At 36.6% G+C, this 14,677-nt stretch overlaps 1 protein-coding gene across 3 annotated transcripts in view; it reads left to right on the top strand.

The window, feature by feature from the left end:
- Positions 1 to 858: 858 nt before the first annotated feature.
- The window catches only part of LOC136237293 (uncharacterized), a 32,245-nt gene continuing 18,426 nt past the window's right edge, over positions 859 to 14,677 (top strand). The window contains exons 1-11 of one of the 3 annotated variants that reach the window (XM_066027640.1): positions 1,022 to 1,040; positions 1,549 to 1,674; positions 4,324 to 4,590; positions 8,114 to 8,252; positions 8,305 to 8,440; positions 8,844 to 8,918; positions 8,972 to 9,079; positions 9,135 to 9,225; positions 12,110 to 12,237; positions 13,555 to 13,590; positions 14,547 to 14,617. In XM_066027640.1, the coding sequence (XP_065883712.1) occupies positions 1,602 to 1,674; positions 4,324 to 4,590; positions 8,114 to 8,252; positions 8,305 to 8,440; positions 8,844 to 8,918; positions 8,972 to 9,079; positions 9,135 to 9,225; positions 12,110 to 12,237; positions 13,555 to 13,590; positions 14,547 to 14,617 (1,124 nt within the window). In that variant the 5' untranslated portion in view covers positions 1,022 to 1,040; positions 1,549 to 1,601. Of the gene's footprint in view, positions 1,675 to 4,323; positions 4,591 to 8,113; positions 8,253 to 8,304; positions 8,441 to 8,843; positions 8,919 to 8,971; positions 9,080 to 9,134; positions 9,226 to 12,109; positions 12,238 to 13,554; positions 13,591 to 14,546; positions 14,618 to 14,677 lie in introns of all 3 variants that reach the window. The other 2 variants (XM_066027642.1, XM_066027641.1) reach the window with 2 other exon arrangements.

Below are 14,677 nucleotides of genomic sequence, written 5' to 3' on the forward strand. Positions count from 1 at the left end.
CTGAATTTCTACAGCACTGAATGTTTTTTTAAGTCGCAATATTATATATTCCACACACAAATATTAATGTGCCATACAGTGGTTAGTATATATTGCAACATTTTGACACACTTCACTTTTTACAGTGTATAGTTCCAGGATGGCTTTACTTGCCAACTTGTTTGACTCTTGTTTTTGCAGGAATTGATCTTTATATCTCTACTATTTATTTCTTTACAAAAGCTAACTATACTGATAATTATTATAACCTTACTATATATACCAGCTAGTACACGAAAAAATTTGGAATTTTCAACTAGAGTAGGGACCATAGCACACCGATAAAAAGTACTGAAACAAGTTGGAGTAGTCCATGATATTCAATCACTGTAAAACAATAAGAAGTGTTATATCCCTATGGTGCTCAGGATACCATAACGGAAATGCACAGTAGGGATATAACACTTCTTATTGTTTTACAGTGATTGAATATCATGGACTACTCCAACTTGTTTCAGTACTTTTTATCGGTGTGCTATGGTCCCTACTCTAGTTGAAAATTCCAAATTTTTTCGTGTACTTGTTTGTTAACTTTTTTTGTAAATAATTTTATTATGACTGGTAAACCCATGCATACCGCATCTAATGATCTAAAGAGGCGCCGCGCGCCCCAGCTATATCAATTATCGTCTGAAAAGTGAAGTATCCGTTACGCTTCTTTGTCAGCTATGTTCAACCCGTTACACAGCATTTCGAATCAAGAACTATTCGAAAAGCACCTCTACAATCCACGCATTCCAAAAGAAATCGTGCCGCGCGCCCCAATCATATTAATTATAGTCTGAGAAGTAAAGTATCCATTACGCTTCACTGTAGGCTTTGTTCAACCCGTTACACAGCAGTACGAATCAAGAACTGTTTGAAAAGCACCTCTGCAATCGAAATAGCCACGATGAAAAATACGGACGATTTCCGTTTCGAAGGGAAGCCATCACGTGCTCGCGCCAAATCGACACCTTTCCCTGTCAGCAAAGATAAATGGGACACAAAGGAGGACACTGGTAAGTCCATGAAGAATTCATTGCATGTACTGCGGTATGCCAAAAGGCACCTGTCGGGCCGAAGCGACGTCGAACAGTGAAAAAATCAAGCTCGTAGCCTTAGCCGTTATCGAGTTACGCTTGTCTGAAGGCATCAGTCAGTCAGTTACTCAGTCAGTAGAAAATTCCGTTGAATAATTTTTTTTTAAAATTCCGTAGCAACTTGTTGAAAGCGTTTCGGGTCGATCTGAAAGCTTGTTTGGGCTTAGTTTTACCTCACCAATACTACCTCATCGTCGTAAGGGAAAATCGAAGCTGGTTTTGGGTGATATTATTTCGTGGGCCACGCCTACTCCTTTGTGGTCCCTACTATACAGTTACTATCGTACTGTATGATAGTAGCCATAATGCTCAGTAGAGATAATATAAGGCCAATGTTAATCAATCTGGGCCGGGTAACACCCAGGATATAGTCAAGTCATTTGGTGGTGGGGAAAGGTTTTTCCCAAAATGTTTTCTCATGGCTCAGAACAGAATAAAACCAGTTGACTACCTAGCTGCAGGCTAGTATGCTTATAGGCAATGAATGATGATTTATCTATGATGGAGGCTTCAACTCCAGAGAATGGATTCAGTGAAAAACTGATTACTCAGAGTAAGGAAATCTTCTTTAGTGATTATCATAGCTGTGTGTTAATTAACTATGCTACGTGTACTGTTTCCTCTCACATCATCATGTGTTTCATTGTGCATGGACCAGGGGGGAGCCTGAGTAGTTAGATAGTAGCTAGCTAGACAGTTCAAAAAATTCGACATTTTAGTTATGTATTATAGCTTTAAAGGTTAAGCATGCAGGCAAAGTTTATGATTTAATGTGTTTCACAATACTTAATGAGTTATTATGCTGTACACCTACACAAACCTCACCTAGCTCTATATAACAGTAATTACAACACTGAAATATTTTACAGGCCATACTAAACTGACACAAGGACAAGGGGAGTCAGTTGTATCCAGCCAGACATTGTAAGCTGGAAAGAACAATAGGTGCTAAAATATAATTTACCCCAGTATAACCACTATATGTAGTAGTTGTAACATGGGCACGAGTGGTTTTCCTGAAATATACACACAAGCACGAGGGCGCAGCCCGAGTGCGAGTGTTTATTTCAGGCAAATCACAAGTGCCCATGTTACAACTAATATATTCCACTTGGGTGAATCACCTGCAAGTGTACATGGAAACTGCTGGAATGCTTTGCGAGTGTATTTATATGGGACCATGTGACTTTCGATTGTGGGTAACGTCGTAAGAGCAACGACAAGGCACTGCTGAGAGGCCGAACGTAAGTGTATCGTCACGAGCATGCAGATCGCTTCGATTGTGGGTACCCAATTAAACACAAGAAGCCCAAATACGAGCTGAACAGCTCATAATGAAGCTTAAGTGCACTACAAAGTACTTACTATACTAGCCATGAATAAACTAAAGCAGTGAACATGTTTACAGTGCTATAATGGCCTAGCCAATTAAGCGCCACACCCAGTCACTACGCGTGTGTGACATCGCACCAGGTGTCAAAACGGCAATGTAAAGACGATTCAACTATACACTAAAGTACTTACTTTACTAGCCATGAATAAACTAAAGTAGTGAATACTATTAACACTAATGGCCAAATCAATTAAGCGCTACACCCAGTGTCTGTGGGACATCCCCACGTGACTATTTAATGTAACATGTTTAATATAAACTAACCTGTGACCTTCTTCATTCAGTAAAACAATGAACTATCTTCTTCCCCAAGTCCATGACCTATGCCTTGGCTCACTTTACAAAAACTAAAACCCACTATCGATCCTGTGAAGTGTCGCTATATTAAAGGAGAGGAGATCACACAGTTTCATCAAAGAAATCAAATGATTTCTGAGAATGCTTGGAATGCGTTAATGAGAATAGGAGATAGTATATACAAGTTATATCACTCCTAGGAGGGATATAACTTGTATATACTACCTCCTATTCTCGTTACTGCATTCCTGAGCAGTGCTATTATACCACTTATACACCTTCTCTTCCCTTTGAAGTGAGGTGTGAAAGTGGTATATATATATATATATGCCATACCCTACACACAGGAAGAAACCATATGAGACCCTAGCTGTACCCACTACTGATACAACTATGATGATGCACTAGTATATTACTTCTACAGATATCCCACTAAGGATGTGTAAAAAGGCCACAGTACATAGGTAGCTATACTGGGTGTATATACTTGCTGCATGCATAAAAGAATTGAATAAATTAGTAGCTATCTCTTGTCTTAGCTACTTACTTATCTCTTGAGATATTGGTGCATGCCAACAGTGAATGATGCAAGTTGCTAAATACCATCTATTACATAATTACTCACATTGCTAATGCATGTTTTCTCTTGCTTCCTGTCCATGACTGCTTAGAGTGTATCTTAATTGTTTAGAAGTGGTAAAAGAATTTAACAATCCAGAGTAAAATTAAAGTCATAGTATAAAAGTGATTTGCTAGACTTGTAGATTCAAGAGATGATATGGTAAATACATGAAATACCATGTGGGGCAATGACAACGATAAATTAATTGTGAGCAATTAAGCCCCCAAACCATTGATGTGGTACGCAAAAAGGTGGTGCTGCCCATAGTGATGAGAAATTCTTAAATTTATGTGACATTAGCTGTAGCAGCTATGTAACCAGCCGTCTGGTCTGGTAGTTGCGTACATATGATTGTGGTTTTTAATTAGCTATGCAATGCAGAAGTCAGATTCGTTTTGCAGAAGAGAGAAATGTGTAATTATACCTAGCTCCTCAAGCTTGTAATGAGAATAATTATAGTCAGTCTGGTAACCAAATAGATAGATAGTCAAAATCTGCCCCTGTAAAATTATTTTCAGCGAGCATTCTAGTTAGCAGTATTCTAGCTAGCTTTTGTTATTATAGTACTTGTGGAAGCAGCCATGCATATTTGTAGATCAAAACTAACCAAAATGAATAAATAATTGCATGAATTTTGCTAGTTTAGAAATTTATCTAAAAACTTTTTCCACAGCCATAAAATTTAGTACCCCATATAAACATACCTTGCACATGTAGTACAGCTTTTGTTCTGCTGCTTCATTATCTTATTTGATTGTTTTAGCAGATTCATTTTCTTGAATTCTGGTAGCAAATATTCACAGTCCCAAGAAGAAATACTAATGCATATATCCCCACCTTTTTGTTGTACAAGTTCATGGTTGGTGTTATTGTAATTACTATTGCTCTAGAAAATGCTACTCCTAATGAACGTGACATTAATCGAGATGTTGTTCCACACTGTGCTGCAAAATGGAGGGAGTTAGGAACAGCATTAGGATTGACATCATCACAACTTGACATAATCAATGTTGATCACCCTATCAGTTGTGAGGAGAGATGTAGAGCAATGTTAAGGAAATGGCTAGACCTGTATCACTCAGCCACTTGGGGTCAACTGGTTGATGCAATGGGGACCGTCCATTCCTTAACTGACATTGTGTCCACCACTACAGAAGGTTTGTATGTAGCTGCAAATGTTAATAGCATATGAAATGTTAATATATTTGTATGTATAATAGTTATATTATCTGTGTGTGTGCATGTACGTGCATGCATGTGTGTGTGTGTGTCTTTGGTTTAATTTTCCATTTGCAGGATATGTGATCCTTATTTGTAAAGTGGTGTATCAATTGAGAAGACATAATATACATGAAAATTATGTCTCTAATCTGAAATGTTGTCATTCCAAGTTATGGCCAGTATGCCGTATCAAGATGTATGTGTGGTGCTGAATTTCACTAAGGTTGTAAAAAGCACACCTTGAAATGAAACCTGCTTCTATTGCAGTCACCTTAGGGTAGTAATTTCATTTTTACAATGGCAAATTTAGTGACCTTATTATACAGTGGCCTGATTCACTGTACTGAATTTTCACTCACTTTACTTGTTGATAACCTATCACACCTTAACATTACAATAAGATTTGGGGGAAGTGTTTTACTCTACCTAATATTGTTGATACAGCAATCACATGGTATTAGTTAGGGCAGGAAGATCAGGGAGATTTCAAAGCTCTCACAAAACCCCCTTTAAAATAATATAATTGTAGCCAGATGGCTGCTCAATAACAAGTTGTGAAACCATACTGAAGAGGTGAATTAGCTAATTGTGTTAGACACATATCCCTTCATGTAGAAAATTTAATTTCAGTTGGTGGTTGTGCATCCTGCTTTGGAGGTCACTACAACTATATAGTATTATCTGGTAGCAGTAAGATTTTATACTTCAAATAAACTTTAGTAACAATTTGCACAAGTGCTAGTGCAAATGTATTTCGCTGTATAATATGTACATTTAGCTATAATTTTATTGACATGGTTTCTAGATACAATCATATGGTATTTTCAAAAACATTACAGGGGATGCTCTCAGACTTGATCCCTACACATGAATGCTACACATGCTGAGTATGATTTGCTTGCTGCTATATACTGTTATTATCCTCTTAAAATTTCTTTCAGTCTAGTACCAAAAAATACATGGCATTTCTATTGTGTTCAAGTTGCTAATCACAGTATATGTAATGCATTTATGATTTCCTCTCAGTTATGGGAATTAAATGTTGCATGGTGGCAATTCAATTTCTAATACCAAGCTACATGTTCATTAATATTGCTCACAGCATCCAAAGATAACATGCTATGCAATAGGGGATGGATAATATACGAATTTTACACTAGAAAACTAAGCCACAAAAATGATGTACTTTTGAAGATACATAACAAATTTGGAATTTCAACTAGAGTAAGGATCATAGCACATCGATAAAAGTACTGAAACAAGCTGTAGTAATGCATGATATTAAATCTCTGTAAAACAATAAAAAGTGTTATACCCCTGCTGTGCATTTCCATTACGGTATCTTGCCAGAGCACAGTCAGGATGTAACACTTCTGTTTTAGTGTGATTTAATATTGTGCACTACAGCTTGTTTCAGCACTTTTTATTGATATGCTATGGTCCCTATTTTAGTTGAAAATGTCAATTTTTTTTGTAAATTTGTTAACTTTTTTTTGTAAAATAAAATTATTGCTACTGGAGAACCACACATACTTCAAAAGAATGGCACCACATGCCCCAGCTATCAAGTATCGTCTGAAAAGTGAAGTATCCATTTTGCTTTTTTGTCAGCCATGTTCAACCCATTATACAGCATTATGAATCAAGAACTGTTCGAAAAGCACCTCTGGAATCAAAGTAGCTACTATGAAAATTACAAATGATTTTCATAAACCATCACGTGCTACTGCCAAATTGACACCTGTTGTTGTCAGCAAAGACGAATGGAACACAAAGGAGGACACTGGTAAGTCCATGAAGAATGCATTGTACGTACTGTGGTATGCCAAAAGGCACATGCATGTCCGGCTGAAGCGATGTCAAACAGTGAAAAATCAAGCCCGTAGCCTTAGCCATTTTTAAGTTGTTGGGGTGAGCCTGAGCGAGCCCACAAATGGCAGTAGTCACTCATACGTCTGACCATTCCCGAGAGTTTACGTAATGAACACAGACAGCCCCACACTGGTAGTGCTCAACTGTGTGTACGGCTGTATGTCTGACCATTCCCAAAAGTTTACGTAATGAACACGGACAGCCCCACACTGATAGTGCTCAACTGTACGTACAACTGTACGTCTGACCATTCCCGAGAGTTTACGTAACGAACACGGAAGAAAGCCCCACATGGCTTAGAATTTGTCACTTGTCTCACAACTTATTCTTATATACATTGACATGGACAAAGAAGACCGTCTTGGAAGAAGCTGGGAGAAAACGAGACAGGGCGAGGAGGGAACACTGGCTGGTGAATGCCCAGGTGAATGGTACTTGCATCACGTTCACGAAAACTTCTTGTATGAGGAAGGCTGTATTTGTGCCACTTGGCTTAGAATTTGTCATGTGGGTTACAACTTCTTATCTACATAGACATGGACAAAGAAGACCGTCTTAGAAGAAGGCAGGGAGAGAATGAGACAGGGAAAGGATGGCAGCAGAAATGCCACATGAAGCACAAGCAAGTAGACACCTGATAGATGCCATGCACACACGCAGAAGAGAGCATGCAGTTGGCCAATGAAACTGCAGAAGACAGGGAGATAAGTCTTAGCTGACTATGCTTCCACGCAGTTATGTAACTATATTGTGAAGTATAGCGGTAGATTGCTCGTAGAACACAGGAGTGCTGAAAGAAGCTACAACACGTGTTCTCACTATAGTTTGTCTTAAAGTATTAGAAACACATATGCGCATATGATTTACAGCAATAAGTGATGAAATATTAAATTAACAAATGTCTGTCAATCAATACTTGACAATATACTGGCAGGCCACTGAGCCTCCCAACTTGAACTTTTTTCACCTTCCTCCAGCTACTTCTAGAGTAGCCTGAGCATTTCTGTATGTATAGCAACAAACACACACACACATTAAACGCTATTCATGGAAATACAGTTGATGCCACATCACTTTTTACACAACTCAGGCTCACCCCATCATGCTTTTAGCACCTGTCTAGTGTTGTCTGAAGGCATCAGTCAGTCAATCAGTCAGTCGGTCAATCAGTCAGTCAGTCAGTCAGTCAGTCAGTCAGTCAGTCAGTCAGTCAGTCAGTCAGTTGATCAGTCAGTCACTAGAAAATTTTGTTTAATAATTGTTTCATAGCAACTTGTTGAAAACATTTTGGATCAATCTGAAGGCTTGTTTGAGCTTAGTTTTACCTAACCAATACTACTTCATTGTCATCAGGGAAAAGCGAAGTTGATTTTTTGGGTGAGGTTTTTTCATGAGCCACACCCATACCTTTGTGGTCCCTACTATACAGTACTATTGTAATGTATGATGAACATAAGATGTTCATGAAATTTGCTCTAACAAGCATGTTTCATTTTACAGCAACACATTTAATTTAATTTTGGTGCTTTAATTATGAGTGACTACATGTATAGCTAGATCATCTACCTCATGTGTGAATTTTAATAGGCTACATTTTCATGAATATGGCTGAACCAGTCCTAACTTGTGTTCAGTGCCAGGAGGAATATCTGGAGTCACAAAATGCTGAAGATCAATGCAAGTATCATCTTTCTGTCCCTGGGTATTTAAACAGGCCTGGCCGTATGTAGGTGCTTTCCCAATACTAATTTTGCTCATTATAGAGTTACATTATGTAGATTTTTGTGCTGTGATCAGAAAGCAAAAGACACCGACTCCCTTAAACTTGTGCCTGGTTGTAAGAAGAGCAAACATTGCAGTGAACATCATGAGAATTATGTTTATTCTACATATACTACTTTCATTGAAAATGAAGTAAGTATTATACTTGCAATGAGTTTGAATTATGCACATGCATGCACTCATGGTGGTTAATGAAATATAATATGTACATGAATTGCTTCATCAACACATGATAGTGTCCCAAAAGCACAATATAATTATCACATATTATAATCATACAGTATGGTAGTACTGTATAGAAAGATTTGCTGTTTCCTGCTATAAAATGATCACCCCAAAACCATCCCGATTTTTCCTTCATGACAACTTGGCAGTATTTGGCCATACATAACCCAGCACAAGCAAGCATTCAGGGTTACTTATTTTTATTACCATGACTACAATAAAATTTAAATGTGATGAACTTGATGATCTCTATTACTACACATTTATGGCATTGTGTTCACTTCTTAAGTAAATTTGTTGTATCAAAAAGATGAAGAAGGCTCAGCAGGTCTGGTTGGAAATTGATGTAATGGATTATATTAACAAAGAATGTAAATGGGCTGAGGTAGGGATAAAGGAACACTTACATACAATGTATACCTATCGGAGTGTGTCTAGGTGGGATTATTTGAAGATAACAAGGTGTACATTGCCTGTGGTCCAGATGCACATATTTACAATGGAATCAGATTTTTGAGCTTGGAGCAACTGAAAGAGTACACAAAGGTACAGGCTAATTATGCTATTGCATAGCTACTATGTGTCTGATTGTATGCAATAGGAGGGTAGCCGCAGTGGTATCTTGGAAAAAACCAGTGACACTGGATGGTATATTACTGCCAGTATTGTTGTAACTGATGGACCAGTAAGAGGTAAGTATCAAATACTAAGCTGTATATGTAAATAGCTATACTGCATTCACTTGGCTGCAACTTGATACCAGTCTTTGTTCTTACCAGTTGTTTAACAGATTGATCATGGTAATATTCCAATCTACTTGGCCGCAACTTGATATCAGTCCTTGTTCTTACCAGTCATGTTGAATAAGCTTGTTTGATTAATCCTACTTTGCTTGGCAGCGCCCTTTTTTTTTACAGCTCAAGGTTGTTTTTGTTTGAGGATATCACACATTTTTGTCACTGAGCAAGAGAAAAAATTAATACATAAAGCTAATAGCTAGTTTCATACAAGCCACCTTTGGATATCACAACAGCTTCAACAGTTATTGTGTGTATTACATCATAGCTTTGGACATGAAGTGACAAAACCAAAGAATATAGTTTGGTACATGTAGGCAGGTACTTGTCGGTGGGTATGGCTTCTAGGCACCATAAAACCATCAGTGAACAGATTGGCTACTTCAGACCCATTATTACTGACATAACAACTGAATAACAAACACTTATATATAATTACAAGAATAGCACGTGCGATAGCAAGTCCATTGAGTTCACTACACTGATCATGTTCACCTAGCATTGATGCTTACAGCCAAATTTGCACCAAGTTCACCGACTGTAAATAAACACTGTAGTTAGAGGTGCTTTAAATTTAAGATAGGGTTCTAAAAGACTGCAAAATAAATCAGCAATTAATGTAGGCAACATTATTATCACTTATGGAAATTAACTTACCACTTCCTAGAAAAATGGCAGGTCATAGTCAAGTGGAACTACTCCATATGTTTAATTACATATCAAAGATTATGCCATGAAATGGAAGAGTGAATGAATCAAACTTTGAGAAAATCACTTATGGTAGCTCTTGCAAGAGAGGTGGAGTGATTCTAAGATTTGTACTGAAGAAACTTAACTAGCCAAAGAACTTATGATAGCAAATCCAAGGCTACACAGTGATAGATATAAGAGTAAAAAAGAGGGTGGCTTGTGCTAATGAGTATGCAAAGGAGAAGAAGGAGAAGGAGCCAGGAGAATGCAACATTTTCAGCAAAATTTCATGTTGTGTTACTAAAATATTTAAGTAGTCAGTATTAATTGTATGTATTTATGGCTGTTGGTTGCTACCAACAGACCTTTGGTGCTTTTTTTACACCATAAAACCTAAAAAAAGACAGGGATTACTTACTTAGTAATATGCTTATATAATATACCAAAGATTTTGTTGTATCGCGAGGTTTTTTTTACTAAAGGTAGGTTTTAGGTGTGTGTTCTATTAGAGTTAGTTGTCCGTCTAAATAACTCACTGTAGTCGCGTGCCCTACTTTCCTTGGCTGTGCGACTCACTACCATGAGTCTTGATTCCATGACAACAGGCAACTGAGCACACATTCAACTATTGTATGGTTTGCATGTTTTGCAAAGGAACTTTGATGACTTTGACAAAATGAGAATTTTCTGAATGCCTCCTATCTCATCCATCCAATACAAACCTTAATACCATACCTGTTTCACTGCCCATACAAAAGTCTCAATAGTAGCAGTGAAATTTATCCCGTATTTCACTGGTAGCAGTGAAAAAGTTGTAATTGCAATTTCATTGGCTAGAATTTATGTTAAAAACTTAGCACCAATTAGTGTTGACGCGTGTTTAGTACATAGTGACAAATTGCATACATGGCAATGCTAATGCACAGCATGCGTATAGCGAGTATGGTATTAACTGGGAATAGCATGGGTATAGCAGTGAAATTTGGGATAAATACCACTCTTGTTGTATTGGAAATGGTAAATTTCCAATACAACACTTGTGGTATTTATCCCAAATTTCACTGCTACCCATGCTATTACTAGTACATATAGATAGATCATACTCCAAAATTCACCCACTACTGTATATAAAGCTTCTTTAACTCTAATACCTGCCATGCAGGATTTAGCCAATATATCGATCATTCAAATCATGCAGTCAGTCAGCCAATTATAAGCATTTTTATAGTGATGCAAAGGAAGGTAGCTAAATACAACACTGCATGCAGATGTAAAAACCTTAAGGAAAAAGTCCTTTAAAATGGTAGTGTTTAATGTAGCAGCATTCATCTGGCAAGGAAGCAACAAGTTTTATAGTTTTACAACACAAAAATACAAGGATAACAATTATAATACTTCGTATTATTGACTGCAGATAATGGCTGAAACCAAAGTGAAATAGCCACTTATTTGTTTGCCAGCAATCCAACAATTAATATTATTGGGGTGCATGTTAAGTTGTGCTGTTTGTATATAGCCTGATATATCTTCCTGTAGGTAGTTCTGATATTGAAGGGAGTATTCAGTTGCTTTAGATCTCAGATGCATGGACCTGGGGTACAGCACCCAGAGGCTTTCAAAATAATTTTTACAAAAACTGAGATTTAATGTTAAAAATAATATCGTAAGCTACATGGAATGGATACTTGACAGCTACACTCCATGAACTGACAGCGTGCTTTTACACAAGAGCCTTGTATTGTAGCCTTTTGCTGAAAATGTACTAAAGCTAATGAACAGTTTATCACTGAAGACAATACAATTATAAGCTACTGTATAATGTATTCTACAAGATTCTCTATTTAATGAATATAGCTAAGCTAATAATAGTAAGGGTAGTTATACTGTAGACTCCAGTTATTAGTAATTGCTTGTTAAACATACATGGCATACTTGTACCAGACATCTGTTTGTTAAGCTGTCAAGAGACCATTCTGGCTGGCTCACAATATTGGGTTTGCAATACCAAACATTTTATTGCTGTGAGTTACCCATAGGATTTTAAATTATAAAGCCTGTAGTGTTATGTGTGTATACATAATAATGACAGCAGTTGAAGTATCCATCAAGCCAGCCAGCTCATCACAAGTTACTACAAAGAGAGCTACACTCAACTTGACTGGAACTGTTCCAGCATTGGACAGAATTGAGGACTTGTCAATTTGCAGTAAGAAAAAGGTAAAAAAAAAACACTGTGATAATTTCTTCCACATAGTACAGTATGGTAGTACTGTTTAGTAAGGATCTCATGGAGGTTTGCACTTCCTACGAATAAATTTTGACCAGAAACCAGCCTCATAATACCTTCACTGCATTTAACAGCATTATTATAATGAAGCACAAAAGTGCCTTCAGCACAACTCATAACACTTCTAATAAGTTGCTATGAAGTTTTAAAAGTTTCTATTTTGTGGAATTTTTTAGTAACTGATGCCTTAGACAAGCAAAATTAATATCAGGCTTGACTGTTTTACTCTTTAGACATCGCTTCAGCCAACAGGTGTACATACTGCAGTTTGTACAATGCATGCATCATGGACTTACCTGGTCCTCCTTTGTGATGGGACAAATCAAGTGCTGTTTAGGGACCCACCGATTATCCTTTTAATTTTACGTATTATGCTATGCTGCAGTACTCAAAATTTTGCCTATTATACTCAAATTATGCTCCCAGTGTTTATGACTCAGTCTCCATGTTTTGCTAATAAATCATTTTATGAGTAAAATAAGCATCTGAAGCACAGACTATAAATCCTTGCTTCTCAAATTGAATGTCATAGAAATATTGATATACTCTAATAAAACTGATTGTCCTATTAGAGTTACTGAGTAATATTGACTATTCTATTATTAGAGTATATCAATATTTTTCTGTGATATTTATTTGACAAGCAAGAATTTATAGTATTGCACACTATTATGCTCAAGGACTTGTTATATTCGTAATTATATGCCAGCCTAATCAGTGGATCCCTACACCCTAGTTGTGTTGATTTTAGGGTGGTACATCAATAGGTTCATATTGCTTATTGCATGTGAATCAAAAGCTGTCCATAATTTTTGGCACCATGCCTCCAACAGTTAGATTGGTTATAAGCTATTGTCACATACTATGTGCATATACTATATAGGGCTGTGTAACATACTTAGTCAAAAACTACACAAACACCTACACTACTTATTATAGTGACACACATTTCATTGTACAATAATATCCTCATATGTGGGCTAAAGTAAGAATTGAAGTTTCACTTCAGACAATGATCCCTGATTCAACCAAGTTTGTACAGTAACTTCACTAAAAATCTCAAAGTCGCATACATATAGATACACACAGACACAGACAGACAGACAGACAGACACATATAGTATTATACACACATGCATACACACAAATACACACACACATATCTACTTATATATTTATACATACGTGCACACATGTGCTGGCATTGAAGCAGAATTATAATAATAAATAAATTCTTTTTTTTGTAGATGACTGATTATACATTACCTGAGGATATCACAGATGTACGTAAATATAGTTCATTTTTTAACTACCATGTTTAAAATTCAGTGTAAATAATAGTTAGACAACAAACGTGAGAGAATATACATAATAAAGGTCCTGTATATGTTTTGTGAGCAAAGCAGAGACACCACTATATGGTCTGAAAGGTGCACTATAGTTAATGTATGAAGCATTTCACAAAGTCACTTAATTTTTTTACCTTTATTAATATTTTCATATCAAACAACATGTTTGATTGAGAACACTGTTACATTAATTAGCAAGCATGAAATGAATCAACTAATCAGCAAATAAAGAGCCTATAATTAGTCATGGAAACTTGATACTGTATAGTGGGTAATTTTCAGATATTTCGAAGAGGCTTTTCTCTTCAATAATAAATTCCCAAAAGCCTGCTGTTTTTTGAAAAAATTCCCAGCACAATTGCCTTCACATGTTTATACATATTGGCATAGACACATCGTCACTTGTGTTTTAGCTCAGTGTTAGTGATTGCATTGCATGATTACTGCATCAATAGCCAGTAAATAGCTGATCCGGATCTGTCATTGTTGGTTTTTGGTACAATACCGTCTGTTGCAATTGTAGCATAAGCATTATTGAGCCAGCAGCTGATTAGAATTTGTTCCACTCGAGACCCCCAGTCTTCTCTCCAGTGCATAGGGATGGGGAGTATTTTATCAGTAAGTCAGTTATTGTCAAGCATGCATGTGCATCTTTCATAAATTGACACAATATTTTATTTATTTGAAATCCCTCTGAATTTTGAAATATGACATTCTTTAAAATTTGAAACCTTCTAAATTCAGATTTTGCCGCTTGTGCAAAATTTTCTACTCTGAAAATAACCTGCTATATGGTACCAGCATAAAATTTCTGAATATATAGGGAATATCGTCACACTTGAGTAATTGAAAATTCAAGTTTCAGTGTTCTAAGGAATGTTTAACTGTAGGGACCAGTAATCGATTGTCAGGATTATTCTGAAGAAACAAGAAATGATTATAAAGTGGAAGCTGATGATGGGTATGTGATGTAAATATTACTGACAACCATAATTGCTCTCATGCAACCATCTGCAAACAC

This window comes from Dysidea avara, chromosome 10 (assembly GCF_963678975.1).
Source record: "Dysidea avara chromosome 10, odDysAvar1.4, whole genome shotgun sequence".
NCBI lineage: Eukaryota > Metazoa > Porifera > Demospongiae > Dictyoceratida > Dysideidae > Dysidea > Dysidea avara.